This window comes from Simochromis diagramma, unplaced genomic scaffold (assembly GCF_900408965.1).
Source record: "Simochromis diagramma unplaced genomic scaffold, fSimDia1.1 OVJJ01000816.1, whole genome shotgun sequence".
Classification (NCBI taxonomy): domain Eukaryota; kingdom Metazoa; phylum Chordata; class Actinopteri; order Cichliformes; family Cichlidae; genus Simochromis; species Simochromis diagramma.
In genome coordinates, this window is record NW_024386908.1 from 176,393 (window position 1) to 194,991 (window position 18,599).

The window sequence follows — 18,599 nt, forward strand, 5'->3', positions numbered from 1 at the left end:
GCAGCCGGGGGTCAGTCCGCCAGGGCCTCCGCTCCTGGCCGCCACCCGGCACACAATGCACCCGACCCCTATGGTGCCTCCTGCGGGTGGTGGGCCTGCGGGAGGATGGGCCCATGTCTCCTCTTCGGGCTGTGCCCGGCCAGGCCCCATGGACTAAGGCCCGGCCACCAGACGCTCGCCCTCGGGCACCCTCCCCGGGCCTGGCTCCAGGGCGGGGCCCCGGTAACCCTATCCCGGGCAGGGTAAACTGTTCCCTCAATGTTCTCTTCATAAGGATCTTCTGAATTGCTCTCTGTCTGGTCCCTCACCCAGGACCAATTTGCCATGGGAGACCCTACCAGGTGGCAAAAGCCCCCAGACAACATAGCCCCTGGGATCCCTGGGACACACAAACCCCTCCACCACGATAAGGTAGCGATTCAAAGGGGGGATGAGTTCCTGCCCCAAGTGGAGGAGTTCAAGTATCTCGGGGTCTTGTTTGCGAGTGATGGGATAAGGGAGCCGGAGATCGACAGACAGATTGGGGCTGCAGCTGCAGCAATGCGGACGCTGCACTGGTCCGTCGTGGTGAAGAGGGAGCTGAGTGTAAAAGCGAAGCTCTCAATTTACCGGTCGATCTACATACAGGGAGTGCAGAATTATTAGGCAAATGAGTATTTTGTCCACATCATCCTCTTCATGCATGTTGTCTTACTCCAAGCTGTATAGGCTCGAAAGCCTACTACCAATTAAGCATATTAGGTGATGTGCATCTCTGTAATGAGAAGAGGTGTGGTCTAATGACATCAACACCCTATATCAGGTGTGCATAATTATTAGGCAACGTCCTTTCCTTTGGCAAAATGGGTCAAAAGAAGGACTTGACAGGCTCAGAAAAGTCAAAAATAGTGAGATATCTTGCAGAGGGATGCAGCAGTCTCAAAATTGCAAAGCTTCTGAAGCGTGATCATCGAACAATCAAGCGTTTCATTCAAAATAGTCAACAGGGTCGCAAGAAGCGTGTGGAAAAACCAAGGCGCAAAATAACTGCCCATGAACTGAGAAAAGTCAAGCGTGCAGCTGCCAAGATGCCACTTGCCACCAGTTTGGCCATATTTCAGAGCTGCAACATCACTGGAGTGCCCAAAAGCACAAGGTGTGCAATACTCAGAGACATGGCCAAGGTAAGAAAGGCTGAAAGACGACCACCACTGAACAAGACACACAAGCTGAAACGTCAAGACTGGGCCAAGAAATATCTCAAGACTGGTTTTTCTAAGGTTTTATGGACTGATGAAATGAGAGTGAGTCTTGATGGGCCAGATGGATGGGCCCGTGGCTGGATTGGTAAAGGGCAGAGAGCTCCAGTCCGACTCAGACGCCAGCAAGGTGGAGGTGGAGTACTGGTTTGGGCTGGTATCATCAACGGTGAGCTTGTGGGGCCTTTTCGGGTTGAGGATGGAGTCAAGCTCAACTCCCAGTCCTACTGCCAGTTTCTGGAAGACACCTTCTTCAAGCAGTGGTACAGGAAGAAGTCTGCATCCTTCAAGAAAAACATGATTTTCATGCAGGACAATGCTCCATCACACGCGTGCAAGTACTCCACAGCGTGGCTGGCAAGAAAGGGTATAAAAGAAGAAAAACTAATGACATGGCCACCTTGTTCACCTGATCTGAACCCCATTGAGAACCTGTGGTCCATCATCAAATGTGAGATTTACAACGAGGGAAAACAGTACACCTCTCTGAACAGTGTCTGGGAGGCTGTGGTTGCTGCTGCACGCAATGTTGATGGTGAACAGATCAAAACACTGACAGAATCCATGGATGGCAGGCTTTTGAGTGTCCTTGCAAAGAAAGGTGGCTATATTGGTCGCTGATTTGTTTTTGTTTTGTTTTTGAATGTCAGAAATGTATATTTGTGAATGTGGAGATGTTATATTGGTTTCACTGGTAAAAATAAATAATTGAAATGGGTATATATTTGTTTTTTGTTAAGTTGCCTAATAATTATGCACAGTAATAGTCACCTGCACACACAGATATCCCCCTAAAATAGCTAAAACTAAAAACAAACTAAAAACTACTTCCAAAAACATTCAGCTTTGATATTAATGAGTTTTTTGGGTTCATTCAATTCAATTCAATTCAATTTTACTTATATAGCGCCAAATCACAACATAAGTCGCCTCAAGGCGCTTCATAGATACAGAGGAAAAACCCAACAATCATATGACCCCCTATGAGCAAGCACTTAGGCAACAGTGGGAAGGAAAAACTCCCTTTTAACAGGAAGAAACCTCCGGCAGAACCAGGCTCAGGGAGGGGCGGGGCCATCTGCTGCGACCGGTTGGGGTGAGAGAAGGAAGAACATGGGAACATTGAGAACATGGTTGTTGTTCAATAATAAAATTATTCCTCAAAAATACAACTTTCCTAATAATTCTGCACTCCCTGTACCTACCCTCACCTATGGCCACGAACTGTGGGTAGTGACCGAAAGAATGAGATCGCGAATACAAGCGAGTTTCCTCCGAAGGGTGGCTGGCCCTCTCCCTTAGAGATAGGGTGAGAAGTTCGGCCATCCGGGAGGGGCTCAGAGTAGAGCCGCTGCTGCTCCACATCAAAAGGAGCCAGCTGAGGTGGTTCGGGCATCTGACAAGGATGCCCCCTGGGCGCCTCCTGGGTGAGGTGTTCCAGGCATGTCCCACCGGGAGGAGGCCCCGGGGCAGACCCAGGACACGCTGGAGAGATTATATCTCTCGGCTGGCCTGGGAACGCCTTGGTGTTCCCCCGGATAAGCTGGAGGAGGTGGCTGGGGAGAGGGAGGTCTGGGCCTCTCTGCTTAGGCTGCTGCCCCCGCGACCTGGCCTCGGATAAAGCGGATGAGGATGAATGGATGGATGGATGGATGGATCTGGAAGACTGGAAAGACTTTTACATAGACTTTTACAAAGAAAGAATTGTTTTCAATTTGTGAATAATTTTTCTGATTGTGGAATGATGGACTTCATGCTGTTTGGAAATGGCCTTATAACCGTCCTCAAACAGCATCAATTACTTCTTTTAGATCAGTGATGATGGCAGCAATTCTGACCTTTGTTCTTTTTGAGTATCATGCTAAAAAGTTGTCATAACTATTTCTGGGCTGTTTCTGTGAATATTCTTTCCAGAATCCCAGAAAGTTGATTCTGGATGTTGTCTGTGAAGGGGTGCCAAGGTAACGTCGTCCAGAGAAGGCATTTGGTTAAGATTTTGGGTGCCAAGTACAATAACGTCCATGTTATCTGGATTTAAAAGCAGGAAATTCGAGGTCACCCATGTCTTTATGACCATTCTTCAGTTTAACTGATGTGTATTATCTAGCCTAATGGATAGATAAAGCTAGGTATCATCTTAATACTAGTGAAGATATATGCTATGCCTTCTAATGATACTGTTGTGGGGAGACTTGAAGCTTACAGTGTCTTGGTGCATGCTTAGTCATCCAGGTAAGTAAGTCTCAAAAGGTTGATTCTGTTCATCTGGACGTTTTCAGTGGGAGAAACATTTTGTCACTTATCTAAGTGACTTCTTCAGGCTCAGCTGACTGCAGGTTTCCCCAACCTTTGCTAAACCAGACAAAGTGACAAAATGTTCCTGAGAAAATTTTGTCTCTGCTCAGTGACAAAAATACTTATGAGCCCCTAAAAGGGGACCTAGGAAGTGGTTACAGGAAGAGGGTGTCTGAAGCAATTAGAACAAGACAAGGCTATTGACCGGACCTCATACAGCAGGCTGTACCCAGGGGAAGCTACACCAAGTCTGTATGGTTTACCGACGATACATAAACAGGGTGCACCTTTAAGACCGACTGTCTGTATGATCAACTCTGTCACCTATAACATCTTTAAGTTTCTGGCTTTGATCCTCAATTCGTCTCTGTGGCTTTTAAACCCCAAAACACGCTGCACCAAAAACCGGTCCACCCCAAGAATCGGGTCCCCCAACACAAACAGAGTAACATAGTAACATAGTAACATAACATGCTGTTAAGTGCCAGGACAATGATTTATACATCGGGGAAACCAAACAACCTCTGGCGAAGAGGATGGCACAACACAGAAGAGCCACCTCATCAGGCCAGGACTCTGCAGTCTATTCACACCTACAGGCCAGTGGACGCTGTTTCAATGATGAGGATGTAACATCCTGGACAGAGAGCAACGCTGGTTTGAGTCAAGGAGGCCATTTACGTGAAAAGGGAAAGACCATCTCTGAATCGAGGAGGGGGCCTAAGGGTACATCTGTCACCATCTTACAATGCTGTGATTGCAGCCATTCCCCAACTCTCTGTGAATGGTACTCATGGTTATTAATCAATGGTCATGAGTCGCCTCACAGCCCATTGTTCATTTAACGAGCTGGTTTCAGTCATTGTACAAATGTTCTGTTTATAAGATTAGAAAACTGCAGTAAGCTGCCAGAGTGACCCGTCAAATGAACTTGTATAAAGGGGAGACAGTTTTCAGCAGTCCATGTCTTATCCAGGTGTTTGTGCGTATGTTTTCAGTTATGTGATGATGATGCCATTCAAGCGTCAGGCCTTGGTGGAATTCTCTGCAGTGGAGAGTGCAGACCGCTGTGTGTCCTGTGGAGCCAAGGAGCCAGTATACATCGCAGGTCTTTGCTTCCATTCCTTTTTACTTGGTAACATATACTCAAATGTAGCATACTGTTTGTGTTTATATTTTTCATTTTGTCATCAGGTCAACAAGCATACTTTAATTATTCCACATCCAAAAGAATCACCAGGCCTACAAATGCTGACAACCCCAACAGTGGGAACAAAGTGCTCCTGCTGTCCATACAGAACCCACTCTACCCTATAACAACGGTAAACACACATACAGATCCAGAGGGACATCTCAGCTCTCTTTTCTTAAGTGTACCTTCTTCTTCGAACAATAACTCATAGTCTTTATGATATGCTGATGGATGTGGTTTATATCTTGCGTGTTTTTTAATCATTTATAACTCATAATTAAGTTGTACCGTCTGTCTTCTTTAAATGGAGGGGCAATCTGAGCAGAACTTTGCACAAACATCAACTCTTTTGATTTTTGTATTCATCATCCCTGCAAGTGTGGTGTTACGATCTCCATTTGCATATATTTTTTAAATTTATGTTCAACATATGTCGCCTGTGCCTAACTTAACCGTCACCAAAACTTTACACCAGAATGTGTTTGTGTAATTCCTATGGAAGCCCGTTTCCGCCACTAAATAAAAACAAAAAAGCTAGTATCCATAACTCGAAATTTCGAGAAAATAACTCGAAATTTCGAGTTATGGATCCTTTTTTTTTTTTTTTTTTTTTTTTTTTTGTGGCGGAAACGGGCTTCCATAAATTCCTGCTACATCAGGTGTCAGTTATATTTGTCATGATTGCCATTGTGATTTGGCTATAAAGAAATATATACATAAAAGTGAATGGAGTTAAAAATACAAAACCATCACTGTTCCAGTTACATGTCTTAACCTTCATACATGAAGGTGTCACCATTAGAAACTCATAGATTAACCCTAATGCTGCATTTTGTCTTTTTGTGTGTATGTGTGTCCAAATTGATGCAGGATGTTCTGTACACTGTATGTAACCCCATTGGCAGTGTGCTAAGGATCGTCATCTTTAAACGAAATGGAATCCAAGCCATGGTGGAGTATCCTTACTGAGTGGGTGAATCTGTGTGTTCCTCACACTCTGCATCATAACAGTTTACCACACGTAGCTATCTTCAGTGTTTCACCGAGTGTTCTCATGGGGGGTGTCCAAATTCATGGGCTGCATCCTTCCGGGGCCGCATTTGTAGGCCGATTACGTCACAGGTGTATCCTTCGTGGCCCAACCTATCCCAGAATTCAAAGCCAATTTCGGTTTCCAACAATGGCGGCAGCTACTTAGTTTTAATATTACTCTTATTACTGTTTCTGGGTCACAAAACAAACTTTTAAGATATTTTCAGAATGTAGCTGCGTAAACTTCAAATATCTGCTCGGTTTATCAAGACATCACATATTTGTAAAAGTGCTCCGACGTTTTCCGAGACGTCTGTTACCCACCAGCTCGATAGCTAGCCCGGGGTTCAAGCCTCACTAGAGCCGGCGAGAACAGCGGACTACCAGCACATCGTTTTCAAAACACCCGCCGTCTTTCACTACTCAGGTTAAACATGACATATGAGTCACTTAGATAATTTCAAAATGTTATTGTTTGGCTTTTTTCAGTCTTTTATTTGTTCCTGAGTAAATCGGTTTGGCTGAGATTGAAGTTTTTACACAGCTGAATAAACGTCAAACAGAAAACCGATTAAACAGTAGTGTGAGACGGTCGAGAGTTTACTCCAGTGTCCTGTTATAGTTTAGACAGCAAGGAGCAGACTGCTGAGTTCATTAAACGCCACTGAGACAGCGGTGACGCAGATCTGAAGGCTTCACCGTCCAATTTCACAGCTGCTCACTTCCGGCCTACCCGGCCTTCGGAGGACCCGGCGCACCTAGACCGCGAAGGCCGTGTCCTCAGGAGGATGCAGCCTATGAATTTGGACACGGCAGTGTTTTTTGTGAAAGCCCTAAGATCCTGCCCAAATTCACATTTAGTGTTTAAACTAAAAAAATAGGCATTTATAGGCATTTCTGACCACATCCAAAATCTGCAGTTTTTCACAATCTGTGGGTCCTCTTTGAACATAACTCTCGTGAATTTCAAGGGTTGACTGTATCCTTGACACTCATCCAGAGAGATATGTTTTCATGCATTATTTGACATGAATCATTTAGTGCTTTTCTTCCATCATCCATCCATCCTTTCTTTTCCACTTTTCCTTATCAGGGTCGGCGGGGGGGCTGGAGCCTATCCCAGCTACCACAGGGCAAGAGGCAGGGTACACCTGCACAGGTCGCCAGTCTGATGCAGGGCTACATTCTTTCTTGTCATTCATAACCCTCATGCTTAAGGATCCTAAAACAGAGAGTTTTGGAAACACTGCTGAGGGGCGTTTATGTTAACGGCTGTGGGAGTGCGTGTCAGCCTGCAGTGGCAGAAGACAAGACTCTTAGACACGACACAGAAACCCATGTTCATATTCTGTTGGTCACTAAATGTTAATTGGATTGTGTCTTATGTCACAGTAGGGGTAGGTTAGTGGGTGGTTCTTAATCGCCCATACAAGTGTCTGTCTCTCTCTATTTGCACTGTAACAGACTGGGACCAGTCAAGTTTGTATCCTGCCTTTTGTCCTACAGTGACTGGTCTGATTCTTTTCTACTCAGAGTCCTCAAAGAACTTAATACTGCGTGCCACATTCACAAGCACTTTCTGCTGTGATTTTAAGTGCTCACTCACTAACATTCACACACAGATGGCTGCATCAGAGAGCAACTTAGGGTTGGCCAAGGGTATTTGGCATGCAGACTAGGGTGAACCAGGGAGCGAACCACCAACCTTCCAATCAGTAGATGACCTGCTCCACCCCAGCTTACAGCACCTGGTATTCCCAGGCGGTCTCCCATCCAAGTAATAACCAGCCCCAACCCTGCTTAACTTCCCAGATCAGACAAGAGCAGGCGTGCTCAGAGTCCTTAAGTATACCAGGCTGGGCTGGACGGTAATCTGGCATACTGGACATTTGACCAGTGGGGTGACACTTTTGGTCAGATGTGTAAATTGAAGGGATGGTGCACACCGGCCCTACATGCTACAGCAGCCCATTCTTTCATTTCCATTACTGGCACTGTGTTTCCCACTCAAATCTCTTAACAGTACCTACCTTTGCTGTGCACTCACACAACTTGTAGAACGGAGTGTATTTTGAAAAAGGTGGAGCTGAAAAGCCAGAAAAAGAGAAAGAAACAACAAATAAATGCAGGAAAATGTGTCTAATTAACCGGCAGGTTAGCTGTCTGGTCTGCTGGTGCTGCATGGTCAACCAGTCAAACCAGCAACTAGTAACAAGCCCTCACATTCACAAAAGGCTGCTGTTGCTAGCACCAGCCATGGAGAAGTGCAGGATTAACCACAGTCCCAACAAGAGTGAGGAAGATGCAGAGGAAGGAATAATGTATGTATTTTACCCATGCTTCTATGTGGTTTCATTGCCATTATTGAATGTAGCTATGGATAAGTGTCTGCAAATGTATGTAATTTATATATCTCTGTGTTTGAACGTCCTCTCCTTAACCAAGCTTCTGCAGATTTGAGTCAGTTCAGTGTGCTCAGAAGGCGAAAGCAGCTCTGAATGGAGCTGACATCTATGCAGGTTGCTGTACACTAAAGATTGAATATGCAAGGGTAAGAGAAACATCAGCAGCATCAGCATCCACAGTGTTTTTGTGCTATGTAGACAGCACTGATTTACCCTGACTGCAAGGTTTCCTGCGGCAAACGATACTCAGAATATGTTAAATCTACTTTCTACCAACCTGCGTTAGTTTTATATAGCAAATAAATCAAGTGTACTGAACCTGTTTGGGTTCTCAGTATAACCAGTAACAGATCCTTACCCACACCAGAACTAAATCTCAAATGTTACTCTTAAATTTTGCACATTTCAAAATACATTTTAGAATTTAAATGAATAAATTAAATTGGCTAATTTCTTTTTGTGCACTTTATGCTTTGTGTCATGAAATGACTGTACAGGTATACAAATATGTGACAAACTCATAAACTGTTGATGCACTGCAGTGTTTGGAGTTTTCTTCAGTGGCTTCTGAGACTCTCCTTGGTATCACAGATCCATCCAGCTAGATCGTGAATCTTTTTTCATCTTTCTTTTCAACAGCCAACACGTCTGAATGTTATTAAGAATGACAACGAGAGCTGGGACTACACAAAACCATACCTGGTCAGACGAGGTAGGTCAAAGTCTCCCTTTTAACTTCAGCCGTACGATCAGACTCAGACAGGTTGACTGTTTGAGGTGCTCCTGTCTTTTTGCAATACTTGAGCTGCTGTAATGTTGAAGGTAGGACTGTTTTCAGCATGAATTCTCTGTGGGGACATATTCACCTTCACTACAGCTCTTTTAGGAAACCTTTTAGTGATTTGTGAATCCGTGGCCAAATCTTCAGTTGTTATTTGCCCGTTTCTGACTGTGGATTCAGTGTAGTCCTGAAAATTGTCCCGGAACATAGTTCTCCATCACACCGAGACTCCTACGCCTCCTGCCTCTACATCTCCAATCAAAACACTCTCATATCAGCCAATTTCCGACCTCTGACAATCTTGCACCTCTGCCTACTGTGGGGGAAGAGAGAGAGACACATTGAGGGACAGTGAGAGAGCAGAGAACGTCAGGCTGGCCATGCACAGCAACTTTCTTCCATCTACACCTTTGCAACCCAGCAAAGAGAGAAAGAGAGGGAGAAAAAGAGATGGATCTCACTCCTGCTGACCACCATGCAGCTGCTGCTTCAACATGCCCAGGAGCCACCTTCCCTGCCACTCGCTGCAGGATAGCACTGCCTCCTTTCCACCTATTTTACCCTGTGTTCTTAATCTCCTTTTTTGTCTGCAGAAGTAGTCTCACATAGCCTGACACCTGGTCTGCACAACATCTTTGGTTCTCCAGAGCCTCGACATATTAGATTTAACTTTCAGTGTTGCTTTTTTATAGCAATCTTGCATGTTTTTTTACCAAACATCGACATAACAAGTGAAATCAAATCCTTGTTTCCTCTTCAAAATCTGATGAAAACACCTTATTGGGTAATAAGTTGAGTTTCTGGCTATGTGATTCTACATTATGAGTATCAAAACTCTGCTCTCTGTTGCTTTATTTTGTCTGAATTGGAGCTGTCACAATATCAGATTTTTAATGACACCTTACTGCAAAAATGGTATCCAAAAACGATAAACTAAGAACTATCTTTACAATGTTGCTTATAATTAAGATAGAACACTAAATTGAGAATTTCATTGGCTGTTACAGGTCTGAAAAACAGAGAGAAGCAGATACAGTAGCTATTCAGATGACAGCTAAATATTCTGGTAGGCATGTGAATAAATAAAGACTGTGAGTAGGCGTGTCAGCTTCCTTCACATGTGTATCTGGGTTCAAGTGTCTAAATTTGCCATGTAGTTAAAAAAGCAGTGTTGGTGTTATTGCAGATCCTCAAATATGAAACGTTAAATAGCAAGTTCTGTAACTCGAGAACTACCAAAGGATTTAGGTTAGTTAGCATGAACATGCTCTTACCAAAGAAAGCCTCTAGTGTGTCTGAGACAGAGTTGGCTGTTGACCACCAAGCCTTTGAATTCTTGGTGGAAAGAATCAAACAGGTGAAAAAGTGCTGACTCACCGTCAACCACACGGCCTGGTTCTGCTATCAGCCAACCAGCAAAGGTACACGAATCTGCAAACTCTAAGAAATACTAACTGTGAAAGCCAGTATATTGTGACAGCCTTAATCGGGAGCTCTACATTTAGCCATCTAAATCTCCTTGATTTGTATATTTTGATAGAAAGATTCATTACTATGTATCAGTGACTTGTTTAAAGCCAAAAGTTGTTACGTTGTATTACTGCATGAGTGTGTTGTGTGATCGCAGTCCTGTGTGGTCCATTATCTGAAACTGTGTGATGAGACTGATGTTGGAGTCAGTTCATCCTGAATTCACTCAATTCAAAAAAACTGTTGTTTTTTTTTCAGACAGCACTGATTAAAAATTGCCCGACATCTGAAAGCGGTAAGCTCACAGCCCCTGGCTTCGGTCTATGGCAACATTAACAGCTGCTGCCCAGAGTATCAGCTTCACCGTGAAATGTTCTTTTGATATCCACAGAGCATTATTTATTATTTGTTACAGTCTCGGTGAGACTCCCCGAAGTGCCATTAACAACCATTAAATGTTTTAGTTTTGGCTGCCTAATATAACCTTAAACAGCCTTGTTTTAAAATGATTCATTAAGCGATTGTTTTTGTGATGAACTGGTCCCAACTCTGTTTAGTTGAAATAGTCACTAAATACATTTTATCTGCTGTGTTATATGATTTCATGGGGGTGCACTGCATTGACACAGACTGGGGCAAGTCACCAGTGAGGCTGGGGTGTGTTGGGGTCTCTGGTGGAGTATGAAAATGTATTGCTTTATGTATTTACCCCATTAGCTTCCACAATAGTGGTTGCTAGTACCTTTACTGCTCAGTTTTAGTTTGCTTTATATTCCCTCCGTACTAGCTGCTCATTTCTTGTGCTGCTTTAATCATTTCCACCATCCAGCACCTACATGAATGAATTTGTGTTCCTTTGAAAGAAGTTATATATTTGGAGATACAGTATCTGAACTTCAGGAGTGGGACCACACCTCCAAACACGCTCCTTCTGGTTCTCATCTATATGTGTTCCCCCAGTCCTACAAGCTGTTCGTTCTCGTTTACATGCCCCTCCCTCCCCTTTTCAATTCTTTAACTTCTTAACTTCTATTTAGTACATGAAGAGCCGCCAGTCTCCTCTGAGGCCTTCCCCAAACCACAGCTCAATTCATGGCCAAGCCATTCACCATTATCTACTAAAACGCTGTCAAACCTCAAATGAGGACGTGGGCCCAGCTAGTGAACTGTATTTTTATATATACACTTGTGCACGTGTGTTTGAGGGAGACTGTATTTAAACATGGCTGCTACAGTAAACCATCACTGGGGAGACTGCTTTGGACCTTCTCTAAATGAGGCGCTTTGGGGAAGATTCACATAAATATGAAGTATTATCTTGGCATGAAATACATTTTTAGATGATCAAACAAATCATGTTTTAAAATGTTTTATCTCTTATTTTTATCTTTATAGCCTTACAGCTTTTACCAGAATGTCCAGCCCTGGGCCCAAACCTAGATTTGTTTTTGGCTGTAATATGTTGTGTCAGCTAAAACAGGTTAGAATACTAGCTGATGCAGTTCTGCACATTACTGGCAGCAGCCAGGTGGTGTGAACGGCCTCTAAAACTGGGTAAAGCCACAGAGCCATTTGGGTCCCACCCACACCACAGAAGAAGACCAGTCACGCTATCACAGTGACTGTGCACCCCTTTGTTAGTTCCTTGTGCTAGTGAAAAAATGCAACAGTGTTTCAAGCTGCAGTGTTCTGAGGAGCACCAGCAGCACATCAGGGAACCCAGAATATCGGTTGTCTGAAACTCTGTTCAAGTAAAAGATCCCCTGTTTGGTTCGAGAAGGAGAGGTTATGTCAGGAAGAGCACCCACTGAAAACTCAAATCAAACATGCAAAGTTGCCCTCTGTGGCATTCTCTTGTGATAAGGGAGCAGCTGGAAGTAGCACAGAGTTCTTTTTCCCTGCACTGCTGATAAAATAAACCTGCTCATCAGCCACAGGTTCTGTTGCTTTTGACTAACAGAGCCATTCATGGATATGGTTAAACTACCCAAACAAGGTCGCCCTGGCTGCATAGGGGGAAGCGGTTGATGTTGATGTTGTACGTTACCAGAGGAGAGCATATAGCTATGGGCTCATAGACTGACCTACATATTACTTGTACCTTTTACTTTAGTAGCTGCGTTTAGCATGAGGTTATTAACCTTATGGAAATGGAAGTGGACTGATACTGACGTGATACTTTTCTACTTTAAATTCAGTTCAATTTCTTTATTGCCCCACAAGGGGAAATTAGTTTAGCAGAAGGATAAAAATAAACAGAACAATAATATAAAATAATAATGACAATAATAGTGAGATAAAATGATCATCACTTTAGACAGCAAGTCACGTTTAACCATACATTCATACAGTGAGCTCTATCTACCTTTCATCCACAGACAGCTGAGTGCATCTTCGAACGTCATTCGTCTCTGACTTTCTCTGCTTCTCTGTGCCAATGTGCATTTCCATCAACCTGCTCCTTTTCTTCTACCCTGTCATACTCTGCTGCTTTCACTCCTCCATGTTTTGCACGTTCATCATTTTGTTCCTGCAGAGTTTTTGGGTGAATAGAAATGTCAGTCCCCGACGTGTTCCTGTGAAAGAACGCTTCTGTGGGTTGGGTATTGATAGCTGTTGGAATACAGACTGTATCAATAGTATGTCCGTTGTCCCACTTGAGAAGATGGGGTGCTAGAGCTGCTCTATGCCCTGCACTGGAAGGTCTGACCATAGTGTAGTCCTCTTGTTAAACAACAACCTGTAGCAACCACAGTTGTTGCAAAGGTAGGCAAATGCGGCTATGTACACTTTGCATGTTTGATTTGTGTCTGCAAACTGCACTTAATGAACCACACACCTAAGCTTAATGACTGTTGACCACTTGTCCTCACATCCTGTGTAATTAATGCGCTGGAGAGACCATTCTTGGCTCACCTGAGACCACAGGTGAAAACGTCTCTTGACGTTCTTCGTTTTGTATTCAGACCAAATCTGGGAGTGCATGATACAATTATTAACAGCTTCACTCCCATGTAGATGGTATCTGCCCATATGGAAAAGATGTATATAAATCTTATAAAGTTTGTATCTGTCTTGTATGAAACTTGTATGAAAAGCATACAAGAGTGAAAACAGATATAAGATCCCTTGAAAAATTATATAATGAAACTTGTATGTTTTGTATACTTACTAAAAAAATATATGAAAGTAATGAGAAAGTGGCCACTTTCATGAGTAAATCATGTATGTTTTTACTATTTCTTTTCCATATGGGTGATGCATGTTGAGAATCCCCTTCTGTGGGTTCTGAAGTCCGTTCATTCAATAACTGCTGCTACTATTAATCTATCATAAAGAGGACATGATGTCGAAGGGGTTTGCTTTGATTCGCTTTTGTGAGATCACACGATTGTAAAAATATACTGTCCGTGAAAGAAATTGGATCATAGCACAGTGATTAGCATCCAGTGGATCCTCTATCTTGGGCGGAGGTGCAACTCCGTTGGAGAGCTGCATCACAATTCAATCACAGACAGAAATTTGGGTGAATCTTATGTTACGTATGGGTGATGTGCATATAATGTTAGCTGAACATTTAACAAACGCAAACAGAGACCAAAACATCAGCAGGTGTAGGGGTGACGGATATTTAAACATACATAAGCTGCAATCAATACAGTCAGATGTTCTGGTTTGTTTTGGCTCGTCAACTACAGATCACAACATCTTAGCCTGTTGTCAGACAACCCAAAATCATGCAGTCAGGGTCACCCTCAGCAAAGACGCACACTGAGCTTATCATTATCATCATAGCAGATACTTTAATACACAAGCAGGCTCAGAGTGCAAAACAAAATGATCTAAATCTGCTAAGCTTAGCAGGGGAAAGCAAAAAGAGTATTTTACTGTTAAATTCTTGCCAGAATACAAAAATAGTTAGTGAATTATTTATATGATAAATTTAACACCATCTGGGAGCTGAGAATTTATTCTTTAAATCAAAGGAAAGTTGCATTGAAGCGTGTTGTATGTTACTTTAATGACCTGATAGGTCACACAGTACTGTGAACCCTTTGATTTCACTGCAGTGCACATTTCTACAGTGTAATGAAAAACTGTTTGTCACCTACTTGACTTCACTGAAATGTTTCAGATTGTCAAGCAAATTTTAGCCGTTGACAAAAACACAGTAGATATAAAACGATGATTTCATTTATTCATGGAAAACAAACAAACATATAAATACACATATCCAACCTGCCCTCATGTGGAAAGTAAACATAAAACTGGTTGTGTCATCCCAGTTTGATTCACTGAAATGGAGTCCAGTTTGTCTCCACTATCCTGAGCAGAGATGGGCAGTAACGCGTTACTGTAATCCGATTACTTTTTTCAAGTAATGAGTAAAGTAAGGGATTACTATTGCAAAAACGGTAATTAGATTACCGTTACTTTCCCGTAGGAACACTGCGTTACTAAAACCGTGATTTTTCTGTGAGAACGTCTCACGACAGTGACGTAAGCGAGTGCGACGTTCATGACAACAGCTGTGTGCAGATCAACAATGGATCACATATCGAGTGCGGAGAGAGTATGAGCGTGCAGCGTTTAAAGCGTGGAAGTACTGACCTTACTTTGAGTTTGATTCCATAAAAAGTGACAAAAACATTAGTGTCCGCTGTGCGTGGGAAGAAAACTTCTTTTTACTGCGAAAAAAACCCTAAACTTCCGAGCAAGCACCGAGTAGCTACGACGTAATGGGAAACTCACAGAGAAACTCACGGATTCTTCCACTGACCGCGGCACACCTGCACCAGGGTAACCCTCCGCCTACCCCAGTCCTGCTATACAGGTGAAAATAGAGCAACAGGACCGCTGAGTCTTTGACTTTATTTATTTTCTGCTGTGTTTTACTTGCATCTATTTGAAAGACTGAGTGTAAACAAAAAAAATATTTTATTTTATGTGCTGGAATGTGCAGAAAATAGGTTTAAATGTTAAACTAATTTCTTCCAGTCAGAGAATGTTGCATATAATTAAATTTTTGCTTGATGCATAAAGTTAAAAGATTAAAACTGATAAAACAAGTTAAAAAAAAGAGACTTTTCCATCTGATTACATTTTGTATGATGGATTATGCAGAAAAAGTAGAATTGGGCTGAAAGATCTATCGCTTTATCACCTCTTCAGGTTGTAAATCGTGTTTTTAAAAAGTAACTAAGTAACTAAGTAATTAATTACTTTTGAAAATAAGTAATCAGTAAAGTAACGGGATTACTTTTTGGGGGAAGTAATCAGTAATTAGTTACTGATTACTTTTTTCAAGTAACTTGACCAACACTGATCCTGAGTGGGTGCATATTTCAGCCATGTGACACAGTGATTGATCCACAGCACTGCAGACAGACGTGTTGTGAATAAGACGCTATCCTGGCAGTACGTATGGGACATCAGAAAGTCTGTGTCATGTCAGTGTGCCTCCAACATGTGTGTAGCATATACAGTATGTAATGCTTTGATGGATGAGAGTTTTGATAATGGTCATGTTTTTATCATTGTGATGATAATGTAATGCAGGTTGATGTTCTTTTGTGCTGAGGGAGAAAAAAGAGAAAGCTTGATGCCTCACAGGTACTGTCTCTTTCTTATCTCTGTTCACATGTGTTTGTATTGTTTTTCCTGCTCTTCTCTGAATAAAACCACCACAAAACTGTTTTTCTTATTTTTTTTTTCACCTCCATTACCACCATAAGTAGTTTTGTTGTTATTTTTTGGGAGCAGCTGGGATTAAATAAATAGAAATAAATGTGCACAAACACACACAAAAAACTACTGTAGAAAATCAGCAGCTGCTCTTCATTTCACTTTGAAACCTCACATTTCTGATCTTTTTCATTTGAAATTCTGATCTCTGCATGGCAGATGGCATCGTTAAAATCTTCTTCTTTTTCTTGAGTTGTCATGTGCAAAGCATGACCGTTTTAATTTGGCCAACTCAACTCAACCGGAAACACAATGAAGGCATATAAAGGACATTAATAACCTTCACATGTAGTCTGCCGCTGAGCATGCTTGTTGTGCTCGTGTGGATTTACAGCTGTTAAAACTGAGAGTTTATCTGATGTATTAAAAACTGACCATGTTAAGCAGCAGCATTCTTAGTTGTCTGTGTTATTCCCAGTCCAAGAAAATGTCATAATGATATTTATTATAATACTGTAATATAATGTAATATTTAGGAAAGCCAGGGCAATATTTCAGTGAATCTGTGTGGCAGAGATTTGTACCAAAGAAGTGGCATGTTAGTGTCTCAGATCTCAGCTATTAGCAACATCTGCCGTGGCCGTAGGGCTCTGCAGGACTGTGTCGTTCTCTTTCATGGGCACAGCATCAGATAGAAGCTACCCCTCAGTTCCAAATGAATCCCACAATAAACATAGATGGAGGAAACAGATTTTCTCTGTGATGTTTCTGCAGGAATTTGAACACTGGAAGAAACGGAGGCCTTTTTGTCAAACTGTAAATCCTGCTTTAAAGAAGCGTTCAGCTGAACTGTTTCATGAATGCTCCAGATGTGAGTCGTGATTGATCAAACTCAAAATTGCAACATTGCATCATTTTAAATGTAGCACTGTTAATAACTGGCTCTGATTTTTAAAGATATAGTCAAGAATCCAAAACACTGTCTCCTCCCTGTAGACGCTCCGCGAGGCCTTTGAAGCAGCCAACTTCAGCTGCTGCTTCTTTGTTGGTCTCTTTTCCTTCAGTAACTGAAAAGCATGTTCTGTCGGGTGGAGATCAGGTCTTGACCACTGAAAGGTTTCCCACTTCTTTGCTTTGAGACACTCTTGGGTTTCTTTGGCAGGATCCATTTGTACTGTGAAGCGCTGTGTAGATCCATTTGACTGAACCTGAGCAGAGAATCTAGCACCATACAATTCAGACTTTTACCAGCAGACACATCATCAATAAACGCCGGCGACCCTGTTCCACGGGCAGTCATTCATTGCTGCCTTCCACCATGTCTGATAGATGTTGTGGTACACTTTCCATTTCTTTTGAATTCTTTACTATTCTCATCATTCTGGTGCATTTATTTGGGTTTCAGCTGAAACTCTTTTAGATGGTTTCTGATTCTGGTTTCTAATCTGGCCTTCCTGTTCTTGAATTATGGTTTCCACCTTGTTGTTAACCTCCTGTATTTCCGTTTTTAGGATTAACTTGCTTGTTTGGAGCTGGGAACTGAACTGTCAGCCTTCTGATTAGTGGAGGACACTTTCTCTTGTCTTCTGGTTGTGTTTTTTTACTTTGTGACTGTCTGTCAAACAGTATAATGAAGTAGAGTATTATTTATTTGTCACAGATTTTTGTCACACATTAAGGCTTAATCATCAAGTTAATCGCTGAGATCTGGGAGCACATAAGCACTGCCAAACATAGGCTCAGTCAGACAGTCAGACCCAGCCCATTCAAGCACTCGGCCTTAATGGACCATTTGATTGGTACTAACAGACCTCTAACGAGGCAGTGAATGAATGAAACACTTTCCAAGTGTTCTTTAATGTCATTTAAATCAGTATATGTGAAATCTTCTTGCATTCACATAATTGGTTTGTGTTATCTGTATTTGTATGTATTTCAGACCGTGGAAAGGGAAGACAGAGACAGGCCATTTTAGGCGAACACCCATCTTCCTACAGTGATAATGGTTATGGTAAGTAAGGATTTTTCACAAGCATGAAGACACAATGCTACTGTCTTATTCCTGTCTCAAAGACAGGAATAATCACAATTAAATAGAAAATAAAAACTCATTTGATGGCAAAAAAAGACACTCGGTTAACTCTTTGCCTTCTTTCTCTCGTAGTTGATGTTTTGTCTTTCCGTCACCTGCCAGGTGTCTGACCTGGTTCTGCTGAAGACAGCTTTTTGTGTTTACAATGACTTCTTCCTTTCGAGTGTTGTGAAGGCAAAGCACATGGCAACAGTGACCTGGTTTCTCTCTTTGATGCTTCGAAATCTACCTGTTTTGAACTCCCACTATGTCGATACATCCACGGGGCTAAAAAAGTGTTTGACAACTACTCTTTCAAGGATGTTTGATATGAAAGGAAGGTTGGAGATTGGCCTATAATTAGCTAAGACTGCTGGGTCTAGAGATGCTTTTTGAGTAAAGGTTTAACTACAGTTTAACTACAGCCAGC

At 42.3% G+C, this 18,599-nt stretch overlaps 1 protein-coding gene across 3 annotated transcripts in view; it reads left to right on the top strand.

Moving 5' to 3' along the window:
- Positions 1 to 18,599, top strand: part of LOC120735534 (heterogeneous nuclear ribonucleoprotein L-like) — a 57,920-nt gene that overhangs the window by 23,211 nt on the left and 16,110 nt on the right. For all 3 annotated transcript variants that reach the window (XM_040034923.1, XM_040034925.1, XM_040034924.1), the window contains 6 exons: positions 4,532 to 4,641; positions 4,728 to 4,855; positions 5,596 to 5,681; positions 8,212 to 8,308; positions 8,802 to 8,874; positions 18,038 to 18,109. In XM_040034923.1, coding sequence (XP_039890857.1) covers positions 4,532 to 4,641; positions 4,728 to 4,855; positions 5,596 to 5,681; positions 8,212 to 8,308; positions 8,802 to 8,874; positions 18,038 to 18,109 — 566 coding nt within the window. The remainder of the gene's footprint in view (positions 1 to 4,531; positions 4,642 to 4,727; positions 4,856 to 5,595; positions 5,682 to 8,211; positions 8,309 to 8,801; positions 8,875 to 18,037; positions 18,110 to 18,599) is intronic.